Consider the following 12,519-nt stretch of genomic DNA (forward strand, 5'->3'; position numbering starts at 1 on the left):
AGCACTAATAATAATAATATTATATATATATATATATATATATATATATATATATATATATATATATATATAATATAATAAATAATAATATATATATAAATAACAATTTCACAATTCTTTAAAGGGTGTAAAATATCAGACAAAGGAATGATGTTTTGTTTCCAATAAAAACATTTAATGGCTGACACTACCTGACACGCGTACGTCACTGATCATCATCATCATCCTTTATTTTTATGCTCACCTGGAAGTTCTCTGACATACGAGCAGCCCAGGAGCTCCACGCTCAGACCGATCCCGCGGTGCCACTCCAGGGGAACGACACGGATGTAACGAGCGGCGAAAGAGGGGTGGAACGTGTTGCGTGTCTGGTAGAGGTTGTCCAGGTTCCCTTCAAATATCTGCCAAACAAATATCAGAGTTAATCCGAGAGCAAACATTGACCGTTTTTTTTTCTTTTTTTCTTTATCATTAACTGATTAACTCACCACATCTTCAGAGCTGTTGTACTCTGTGTGTGTGTACGCGCGCCAGCGGCTTTTCTCCTTGATCTTGTACATGATCTTGTAGCTTTTCACAAAGTTACCGTAATCTGAACCTTTGGTTAAAATCCCTAAAAATAGAGATCAGATTTATTAGGTTATTAGAAATTACTGGAAAACTTCTTACAAATTATTTAACAAAATTAAATGAGATAAAAAAAAACATTCAGTCAGCTCGGTATCTACAAACCTTTTCACATCTTCGTGTAGTATATGAGAATAAAGGCTTGGTATATTAATGGTAAACCAATACATACGTATTTATCCCTGAACATCATCATGACATCACTGAAGTACAAAGCACCAAGTGATGAAAAACTGAAAACACGTTCTTTTGCATTCTGGAGTCAATTCTGAGACAAAAAAAACAAAAACCTGCTGCTTACAGAACCTGGATTGTCGTGTCTGCCATACAGCCGAGACGTCGTCTACCAGAGCCCGAGTGGCGCACCGGAGACCTGTCATTACCAGTCAGAACCTAGGAGCTTGTGTGTTCAGCCAACATGCATGAAACCTACTAATCTGATGATTAGACAGCTACAATTTTCCCTGTTAATTTGGTTTAACAAAAAGGAAAAAGCAAACCAGAAAGGATGATGCATATTTTCCTTTACACAGGAACCATTTTACTGGGTATAAAGTGCTCCCTTTAGTATAAAGTGCTTTATTTAGCATTGGCACATTGTACCCTGTTGTGGTGAGCATACACTGATCAGCTGTAACATTATGACCACTGAGTGGTAAACTGAACAACGCTGATCACAAGCAAACTGGCCACCCAGGGCTCACCCATGCCTGGGTCGACCAAACACTAGACTGTCTAACAGAAAAGCCATCGTAGCAGAAATCACTGAGACACGTCAATACTTGACGTGCCCACAGGACCCCAGTTTTCTGACCTGACCTTCAAACTCCCCAGATCCAATCCCATCGAGCATCCGTAGGTTGCGCCAGACAATCAGGTCCAAAACCAACCCAAAGCACCCAAAGGATCTGCTGCCAGCATCCTGGTGCCACACACCACAGCACACACCCAGATTCCCTGTGAAGCCACACCCCTGAGGAGGCAGATCTGCCCCAGTGGCACACGGGGAACCTTTAACCAAGGTGGTTATAGATGTATCAGAGCTCTTGTCTTGTCTGGCTTACAAAATCATCATGACTGAAAGACAGCAACAGACTTCTCTATGGCAATAATAAAGAATTTCAAGTTGTTGTTTTGTGTAATAATAGCACTTATTAATATTAACGCTTTTGACAGGGGCATGAAAACTGGGGATGAAACTTATTTTTACCTAATTTTCGCCATATCCAATCCCCACCCGTCGCTAGGGTTCTCCCACATCAAGACTACTATTTAATTAGGGAGGGCCGAAAACTGTCACCTGTTTCCTCCAAACCACGTGACACCAGCCGACCGCAACTGCCCGCTCGCGCACTGTTGCGGACGGTGTAACACACTCGGAGAACAGCGTTATTCGCTCCTCCTGCTTGCCCGAGCTCACAGACGTGATTGGCTGTAGAGCCGTGATTGATGTGAGAGCGGGAAGAAATCGTCTCTCTCCAGGCCCTCGGCTGCGGGAGGCTACAGCATCACCCGGAATCGGACTTGCACTCTCCGGATGATAGGGCGAGCACTTTATCTCTGCGCCACTGAAACTTTTTAAGCCATTGACTTTAGTTCAATAAGCATCTGTAATATAATATATATTTAAGCAAATTCTTCGGGTAGAAAAAGATGATAAAGCAAGGAGGAAAGGTGGCGAAGAAAATCTTCCTGATACGACATGGGGAAAAAACCTGAAGAGGAACCAGACCAAAAAGGGAACCCATTCTTATTTGGATGATACCAGATAGCAAATCCCTTCTGTAACTTCCACAAGGTGATAAAAAGTGCAGCATGGTGGTTACTAACTGTTTACTGCGTACAAAACCGTCTGTTGGTAGTTTCAGTCCTAACAATATTCACGCAACGCATGATGTTAAACAAACTATACTTTTTTTTTTTTAAATATATATAAACTATAAAAATTACAGTACATTTTACTGTAAGATTGTAAGATGTATATTTTATGAAGACAGTTTGGTCCAATCAAATATCTTCTATATCATGTTCAGTCCCTTTATGACCCCTCATGATGACCACCTTTTTTAGAAATAAGAAATGTGTTATCTTTTTTTTTTATTACAACCTTAATCATCTCCTCTCTCGCTCTTGCTCAGAACTGCTGATACAGCTCCGAGCTAAGGCTGATGACCTACTGTAAATAAAGAGCAGTATTCTTCAGTGACACTCGGCCTCATCATATTATACCAGTGCTGCTAAGATAACAGAGCTTCCTCTCTCAGAGGAGCCGAGTCCAGTCACAAACATCGCATTAAAAAAAAAAAAAAAAAACAGCTTCCGCGCAGAACACAAAGCGAGCTTTCTCTGGTTTCTCTGAAATCCGCCCGGCCGCGATGTTCGAAATGAACTCCTGCCTGGTCCCGTACTGAAATGTGCCTGTGTAAATAAATAAGTAAATAACATAAAAGCCGGGAACGAAAAACAAAAGGGCTTTCAGTGCTTTTATGCAACGCCAGGAGTAAAGCTGCGGTGATCAGCTGGATGTAAGGCGGAGGAGCATGGGAACTCTGGGAGCATGTGCTCTAGGGCAGCAACACTGGATACTTCATCGATGGTCACGAGAAAGAGCCTTTGTAAGGATAATTACTTCTTGTAACAGTCTCTGGACCCGGGCCTGGACTCTGATCCCTCTTCTACTCTCTGTCTGACAGATGTGTGCATAGAGAGGTCTAATCCTGTTAATCTGCATTATTTCAGGGGGGTAAAAAAAAAAGGTTGAAAACTGATCAAGAAAAACAGCTGAAATCCAAGAGGCAGAGTTTAGCTGAGCTTTAAGATTATCAGTATTGAGCCAAATAGATTTGTACCCGTGTTCTGGTTTGGCCTGGTGAATTTTTAAAGCTCTATTTATCCATCTAGGAAACTTCTGTAGTCCAACTAGGGACCGTGGAGGCCAACAGTGACCACTGTCCCACAAACCTAACACACTTAAAACAAGCTCGTCTACTGAGAGTTAACTCGCAGTGCAAATCAATAGAAAGTTCTTTATCCCGTAAAGAAACATTTCTATCATGGTTACAATGATCTCGTCAAGGATAGAAGACATTCATCCATTGATCCATCCATCTAGGAACCTCTGTAGTCCAACTAGGGACCATGGAGGCTGACGGTGAACACTGTATTTATTCCCATTTGTATGACTGTGGTAAGACTACCAGTCAACATTCACACACCACAGGCAATTCGGAAACGCCAGTTAGACTTATCTGCACGTGTTCGGACTGTGGAGGGCGAAGCCCACAAGAAACAAGAGGAACATGCAAACACCATGCACACAGAACCGACATGGGAATCGAACCCAGGACCTGGAGGTGTAAGGTGACCGTGCTAACCATCGCCTTGCAGGATTGTTGCTCTAGCCACATGTTATGCCAGAAATCTTAAAAACAAATGAGGCAACTAACACCCCTTTAGGATTAAAGACAGATTAAAGACAAAGATTAAGTTTTTTGTGTGCCATATTTATAAACCAACTGATGAAAAACCTAAAATTTGGTGTTTCAGTGAAATGAGATAAGAAGAACCTATTATAAAAAATTGACTTTTTAGTCATTTCAATCGAGATACCATCTTAGTAAACGAGCTGAACCCCTGAAGGTATCATGCTAATACTCACAGGCCTTACAGACAAGTGGACCGATGTCAGCCACATCAAAGCATTATAAAATACAGCATGTCAGGAACTTATTTTCATCTTTTCTCCAACATAAAAAGGCAACCAATCATTTATATATATATGTGTTTGTGTGATATATGCAGTGTGACAAATTCTGATTAATACAGCAGTAATTGTATTATATATATAGTACAAAAACAAAAATTCAGAGTAGTTTAATATACATGACGAAAACAAAAGTGCTTATTTTTTTTAGGGATGCACCGAAATGAAAATTCTGGGCCGAAAACGAAACCGAAATTTTTGGATGCACTTGGCCGAAAACCGATACCGAAACCGAAAATGGCTTAATTAAAAAACATGTTTAAAATATTTTCTTTTTGTTTGTTTTAAAAAAAATGTTGCATATTGCAACTTTGCTGTCCTCATCTGAAACTTTTAAGTGCTTCCAAACCGCCGACATACTCCGTGTTTGATGCGTAATGACAGCGCGAACGAGACGGGAGGATGGGAGAGGCGTGGCGACAATTTCGGCTTTTATTTTCGGCGCTTTCTTACGATAATGCTATTTCGGCCGAAAATTTTCGGCGGCCGAAATTTCGGTGCATCCCTAATTTTTTTCTCTACTTGAGGGCATGTATGTAAAAGAACTAAAATTAAATGCATATAAAATTTATACAAGTGTATATTTTTATATAACTGAAAGTATCCCTTACCTATTTAAAATTAAACCTTACAAGTGTATCTAGTGAGTAGGGAACATTAGATAGCTAACCTAGTACATACTAAATACAACAAAGCACAGACTTGGGTTCAACTTCAGTTACGCTTTTAACCCTTAAAAACAGGGAAACATCATTTTCAATGTTAATAATTTTAGGTTAAATTCCTGAAAAAAAACGATATCATCCTTTACTTATGTATCTTTCTAACGTCTCCATCTCCTGTCACTGGTTAGCATGAACAGTAATAATGCATTAGTAACTCTAACCTGTGATCCTCCTCTTTTCTCCCAGGTCCAGCTGGAGCCAAGGTTTACCATCAGATTCACTGTCCCCGGTTCCTGTAGGTGCTGGGGACCAGTTGCTCCGAGTCCCATCGAATCTGTCTTTTTCCCACGAAGAGTTAACAGATACAGGCTGAAGTACCATCTGTCTGGTGCAGTCTTTTGAAGACGAAAAAAATAAGAGAAAGGGTTAGAGAAATTTTATCAACAGACATCACAAGCTTGACAGAAATCCAGATGTAGTTACAGATCCCCGAGTCAGAGACGAAAACTGTTTTTTGAGGACAAAAAGATCTCCCTGGGACAAGCACTGTCTTTATGACTACAGCTGCAAGTAAGAACACTAAAACAAGAGTAAAACAGCTTCAGTCAATGAGCATAAAGGTTCAGTCAGTGATCCTAAAACTTTAGCCAGTTTCAGTCAGTGATTCTACAACCCGAGTCAGTGATTCTACAGCCCGAGTCAGTGATTATACAGCCCGAGTCAGTGATTATACAGCCTGAGTCAGTGATTATACAGCTTCAGTCAGTGATTATACAGCCCGAGTCAGTGATTATACAGCATCAGTCAGTGATTATACAGCTTCAGTCAGTGATTATACAGCTTCAGTCAGTGATTATACAGCATCAGTCAGTGATTATACAGCCTGAGTCAGTGATTATACAGCATCAGTCAGTGATTATACAGCTTCAGTCAGTGATTATACAGCCTGAGTCAGTGATTATACAGCTTCAGTCAGTGATTATACAGCTTCAGTCAGTGATTATACAGCATCAGTCAGTGATTATACAGCTTCAGTCAGTGATTATACAGCCTGAGTCAGTGATTATACAGCCTGAGTCAGTGATTATACAGCCTGAGTCAGTGATTATACAGCATCAGTCAGTGATTATACAGCTTCAGTCAGTGATTATACAGCTTCAGTCAGTGATTATACAGCCTGAGTCAGTGATTATACAGCTTCAGTCAGTGATTATACAGCATCAGTCAGTGATCATACAGCATCAATCAGTGATTATACAGCATCAATCAGTGATCCTAAGGATTCAGACAGTGATTCTCCAGCTTCAATCAGTGATCCCGCAGCTTCAGTCAGTGATCCTAAAGTAGAGGTCAGTGATCTGACAGCACAGGTCAGTAATTATACAGCATCAGGTAATTAATCCTAATTGGTCAACCATCAGTAAGCATACAGCATCAGTCAGTGATCCTAAGGTTGCAGACAATGAGTATACAGCATCAGTCAAGATTATACAGAATCAGTTAGTGATCCTAGAGCACAGGTCAGTGATTATACATCATCAGTCAGTGATTATACAGCATCAGTCAGTGATTATACAGCATCAGTCAGTGATTATACAGCATCAGTCAGTGATCCCACAGCTTCAGTCAGTAATCCTAAAGCATCAATCAGTAATTATACAGCATCAGTCAGTGATTCTACAGCATCAGTTAGTGATCCCACAGCTTCAGTCAGTAATCCTAAAGCATCAATCAGTAATTATACAGCATCAGTCAGTGATCCCACAGCTTCAGTCAGTAATCCTAAAGCATCAATCAGTAATTATACAGCATCAGTCAGTGATTATACAGCATCAGTTAGTGATCCCACAGCTTCAGTCAGTAATCCTAAAGCATCAATCAGTAATTATACAGCATCAGTCAGTGATTCTACAGCATCAATCAGTGATTCTACAGTAACAGTCCGTGATTATATAACTTCGTTCAGTAAGCATTTAGCATCAATTAGTGATCATATAGCTTTAGTCAGGATGATGTTGCTTCAGGTCAGTGATAGTCTAGCTTCAGTCAGTGATCCAAAAGCTTCAGTTAGTGATGGTATAGTTTGTGTCAGTAATCCTATATAGTTTCAATTAATGAGCACGCATAATCAGTTAGTGAACACATGGCTTTAGTCTACAGCTTCAGTCAATGATTAAACAGCATCAGTCAGCAATCGCATAGCTTCAGTCAGTGATCCTAAAGCTTCCGCCACTGACAGTCTAACTTCAATCCCTGATCGTATGGCTTCAGTCAGTGCTTATACAGCATCAGTTAGTGATTCTACAGCTTTAGTTCGCGATTCTATAACTTCGGTCAGTAAGCATACGGTACAGCATCAATTAGTGATCCTATAGCTTCAGTCATTGATAGTTAAGCTTCAGTTAGTGATGGTATAGTTTCAGTCAGTGATCCTAAAGCTTCAGTCACTAAACAAACAGCATCAGTCAATCAATATACAGCTTCCATCAGTAAGCATACATATTCAGTCAGTGATCCTATAGCTTCAGTCAGTAGCCTTACAGTATTAGTCACTGAGCTTACAGCTTCAGTGTTTATGTGTCCTCTACATACAGAGCTCCATTAGCAACAACTTTCATTTTGTCTGACGAACAATGAAAAGGGACATAAAAACATCAAAAAGGAAAAGGAGCTGCATGTCCGACTGTGTGTGGAGTGTGTTCAACATGAATTGCACGTGGATTGTGACTTGTTCATGGTGTCATTGACTCAACGTGAAGGAGAAAAAAAAAAAATAAGGTTTCGGCATCTCAGTACTTTAACAGGATCACATGTGCATGGAACATGTCTGTTTTAAGGAAAAGTTATTTCCTAATCTGAAACCCCTTACCTTGATGAAGCCGCATGTGTTTTATTTTAAATAATTCTTTTGATTGTGTAAAGCTGCTTTGCGACAATGACAATTGTTAAAAGCGCTTTACAAATAAAATTGAATTAAATTAAATGTGTTTGTATTTGTATGAAGCAGCTTAGAAGGGGGCGGGGCACGGGTCCTGATTAAAGTGGCTGGAGATGGATTGACAGTAATGAGGTTTGGGTTGGTTTTAGGGAGAGGGGGCTGTCTGTCACGGGCTTAAGTGCACTACGGTGTGCTAAATTAATTTCAGTGAAAAGCTCATCGATTTGTGGCCACTTATCTACTATAGCCTTTGTGCGTGCGTGTGTGTTTGTGTGTGTGTGTGTGCGTGGTCATCCTGCTGGATCATCCTAGTGAACCATAACTAGTAGTGTTTTTTACTGAAGTGCAGAAACGAGCAGGTGTGTGAAGCGTCCGTTGGAGCGCGGTGTTGACAGCAGGCGTCCGTTTGGTCTGTTAGCACGCTTCTTGGCACAGAGAGATATCCAAGACGTGCCAGCACAAGTCGAGCTACTCTAATGAAACAAAACCCTCCTGCTGCCAGACTGACAGGTAGGAATAAATCTAATCAGGAGATAACAGGTTCCCATGCTTTCTAAAGCAGCCTGAGAAATCACCAGCAGGACTTTCACTCACCCTAATACACACACAGCACACACACTTACTCAATCTCGCACACGACTTTGTTGCAGGAACATACCAACTACATTTCTATTCTACACCGACCTTAAACCGAGAAGCTACAGGAGATGAGAATAATTTAATAATTAACTTCGCATTGTTCCAATGAATAGTCACCTAAAAAAAAGGATGAAAATAGTTAGGAAGGGAAAATGTATGGGAGAGAGAAAGAAAGATTGGAACAAAGAAGAAATAAGGAAATGAAAAAAAGGAAGAAATAAGGAAAAGAAATGACAAAAAATATAGGAATAAATAATGAAAGCAAAAAGGATGAAAGTAATACAGAGAGGAATGAAAGAATGAGCAGGGGAGGACACAATAAATAAAAGAAGGTAAGGAGGGAGAAAAAGATGTAAGGAAGGATGGAGGAAAGAAAGAAGGGGAGAGAAGGAAAAAGAAAGAAGGGAAAAATAGAGAAAAGGAAGGAAGGAAGGAAGAAAAGAAAAAAGATGAAAAAAGGGCAAAAGGAGAGAAGATATAAAAAAGACGAAAGGGAGGGAGGAAGGAAGGAAGGAAGGAAGGAAGGAAGGAAGGGGAAAAAAGTGGGAAAAAGGAAGGAAAGATGTCAAGGAAGAGAGAAAATGGAGAAATAAGGAAGGATAAAGGAATAAAAAAAGAAAAAAAAGAAAGGAATAAAGTCAGCCTAAGAAAGTGATGTAAGTATATAAAGACGTATGAAAAGTATGAAAAATGGAAAAAGAAAAGTCAGAAAGAGAAAAAAGTGAAGGGTAGAAAAAGAAGGAGGGAAAGAAAGAAGGGGATAGGAAATAAAGAATGGAGGGGAAAGAAAAAATTTTTTTAAACAGAAGTAATAAAAGAAGAAAAGAAAAAAATTAAGCCAATTTGAAAAAAAGTGTGAAAGTCTTGACTTGGGAAAGTGTGAAGAGCAGAAAAAGGAAAGTGTGAAAGAAAAGATTAATAAAAGGAGAGCGTGCAGAAGATGAATCATTATTGTTGTTGATGAGTTGAGTTCGTGTCCTGTGAGCGGGGCTTTGAGGGCTGTGGGGTTTATGTGCTAAAATCAGCTCCAAAACTCTTTCGCACCTTCTGCATGAACGTCTCGGGACAGAAAGCAATCATGCAAATCATCATCATCATCATCATCATCATCATCATCAAATGGGAACAGCGGAGAAATATACATGCTCCTGGAACAACAAAGGGATTATCACTTACCGTTGGTGACGAATGTGAAGAGAGTTTCAGACAAAGAGCCGCTGAAAGGGAGAGAGAGAGAAGAAAAAAAAAAAGAGAAAGAAAGATCAGTCAGTGATTATAATTACAGTGATAAATAGAGGGAAACGCCCCCTGGGGGTAAAGAGCAAACCCTCTATTGTCCTGCTCCCATATCACCGCTAAATCCAGTGAGGCTTTTGTTCCTAAAGACCCCCTGCTGCCCCGGGAGCTCCCCGCACCCCCACACCACACCACACACACAGGTCTGTGGTGAAGTCGAGCCGCCTGACAGAGCTGTGTTGGAGCTAATTAGAGGGCGCAATGTTGGGAAATTGCCCCTCTCACAGCTATTACTAAAGAACGTGCCATTTTCACAGCCGTCCTGGCTGCGGTTTCCTTTTCATCATTTATAGCATTAACGTTAGAGTCGCGGCCCTGCACGTGGAAAAAGCGTCTTACTCGTCGTAAATGAATGAATAACATGACTCAGGCTTAATCACTGGCCACCAACACACACACACACACACACACGCACATGCGCTGTACCTGCTTCAGACACACTGACCCAGGAAAGTGATTATTGAAATCATATCGATCCCCAACGTTCCACCAAGCACAAGACTGTCCCTGGGGACACACCAGTCCTCTCAGGGCTGATTAGCGTCCAACAGAAATCTGTCTCGGCAAAAAAAAAAAAAAAAAAAAAAAAAACTCATCTGGACACCACACACACATTTCACAGCTTAAGTTTCCGGGTTCGATTCCCACCTTGTGGTCTGTGTGCATTTGGTGGGTTTCCTCCAGGTACTACTGGTTTTCTCCCACAGTCCAACGACAGGCTTAGGCTAGGCTAATTAGGCTAGGTTAATTAGCTTTGAATCTAGGCTAATTAGTGTTTCCAAATTGCTCAGCAGATATTGTACAGAATGCTACTGTACAGAAAGTGTACAAAACCCTGAGAAGACGTGTAGTAATGACGATGTGTAGGTGATGCTGAAATTCAAAAAACGTTTGTAATGAAGCCATACACGATGCTGAAGCTTGGGAGATGTTGAAGCACAGAGAACACTATACAGTACATTTGCACATTTTGCACACCAGTGTTCTGCGAACTTTGACCGGCAATCTTGTACAATATTATGCACATCCGCACATTATCTTCTAGACGCCCCTGATTGGCTGTCGAGCCGTGAGATTAATGTGGGAGCACTACACATTATGTGGGAGCACTCGGCCAATCAGCTCTCTCTAACTGCAAAAGGTTACAGAATCACTCGGGAATCGTACTCACGATCACCGGATGACAGAAGGAGCACTTTACCACTCCGCTACTTGAAGGCCCAATATTTCTTATATTTCTAATTTTTTACACTGTAACTTTCCTTTTGAATCTTGAAGTCATCAGCAGTCGTATAAGCATTTCACTTCATATCATACTGTGTATGTGACAAATAAAATTTTAATTTAAAATTTTAATTTTAAAGTAAGCCTGCTCCCCCACAAACAAACAAGTTCTGTTTCCAAGAGCTCGTTCATAAGTGCAATTTGTTCGTAAGTCCAACAAACACGGTCTAGGTAGTAAGAAACTACCACAGTCGCCTGTACACAGTACAGTACATTAAAGCACTAAAGTGTTGAACGACTCATGGTAAAAGAATGATGTTGTGCGATGTCTGCCATCTTTCTCTCATTTAATCTCACTTTTGTCTCCATTGTTATTGCTCTTTTTGTAGCACCGCTCCTTTTTTTTCGCTCTCTTATTGGCGACCTGGGATGCGCGCTGCATGCACATGACGAGATACACCGGACATGTGATCCAAGTTCCGCAATTAAACAAGTGCAAAGGCATATCAAAAGTTTGTACCTCGAATGTTCGTATGTAGGAGACTTAATGAATTGTACAACAGACTGAAACACAAGTGCTGCTGTAGCATCAGCTAAACGTCCAGACAGCTGAATGGACAAAATGCTAAAGTGTAAAGGATTCTCAAGTGGACAGTATAGAATGCTAAATTGCATGGCACCAAGTCAAATACGCAGAAAGGAATTTCTGCAGAATGTTAGCAGACGAAAAACATTAAGAACAATATGTACACATACACAGACAGTGACGAAAATCTACTAGTTCTAATCCACACCTTTTAAGAATGGTGAAATAATTTAGAGTTCCATGGCACGCTGCGTTCCCGCACTGCTCGTGTCCTAAAAGTGATATCGTTTTGAGATTAACACCAACGTGGACGTTTCTAAAAAAGACTGACGTGTAATAAAACCCCGGGGAAAAATCAATAGATGGTGATGTGGTGCTGGCCGTGTGATTACACCCAGGCTGGGGAAGCCACCGATACAGCCGCCTCATATCACCACGCACAGCGAGGCTTCCCCGGAGGCACTTCTGTCCTGTTTAGACCGTCACCGCTCCAGATAACAAGCCGTCTGATAAATAAAATAACAATAAACTGCAGAACGAATGTGTGGCACAGCGCTACTCCAACCAACAAACCGCTCGGCAGCAGTGAGAGAGGCACGGATAAATCAGGCACGGATAAATCAGGACGCAGCTCCAGAGAGCATGTACACCAAACACACGCCGGGCTAAAGATGGATGACTTTTACCTCTTTATTTAAATCAAAAACATGAACTGCTAGCATCACTACGCCAAGCTTGAGCTGATACTGAGCAGTGTAACAAAACACACACACACACACAC

General features: G+C 40.9%; 1 protein-coding gene across 1 annotated transcript in view; it reads right to left on the bottom strand.

The window, feature by feature from the left end:
• Nucleotides 1–12,519, bottom strand: part of dcbld1 (discoidin, CUB and LCCL domain containing 1) — a 43,383-nt gene that overhangs the window by 10,290 nt on the left and 20,574 nt on the right. The window contains exons 7-10 of the mRNA XM_053488462.1: nucleotides 9,809–9,849; nucleotides 5,277–5,450; nucleotides 489–613; nucleotides 245–401 (exon numbers count right to left, since the gene is read on the bottom strand). Coding sequence (XP_053344437.1) covers nucleotides 245–401; nucleotides 489–613; nucleotides 5,277–5,450; nucleotides 9,809–9,849 — 497 coding nt within the window. The remainder of the gene's footprint in view (nucleotides 1–244; nucleotides 402–488; nucleotides 614–5,276; nucleotides 5,451–9,808; nucleotides 9,850–12,519) is intronic.

The sequence above is a fragment of the Clarias gariepinus genome, chromosome 27 (assembly GCF_024256425.1).
Source record: "Clarias gariepinus isolate MV-2021 ecotype Netherlands chromosome 27, CGAR_prim_01v2, whole genome shotgun sequence".
NCBI lineage: Eukaryota > Metazoa > Chordata > Actinopteri > Siluriformes > Clariidae > Clarias > Clarias gariepinus.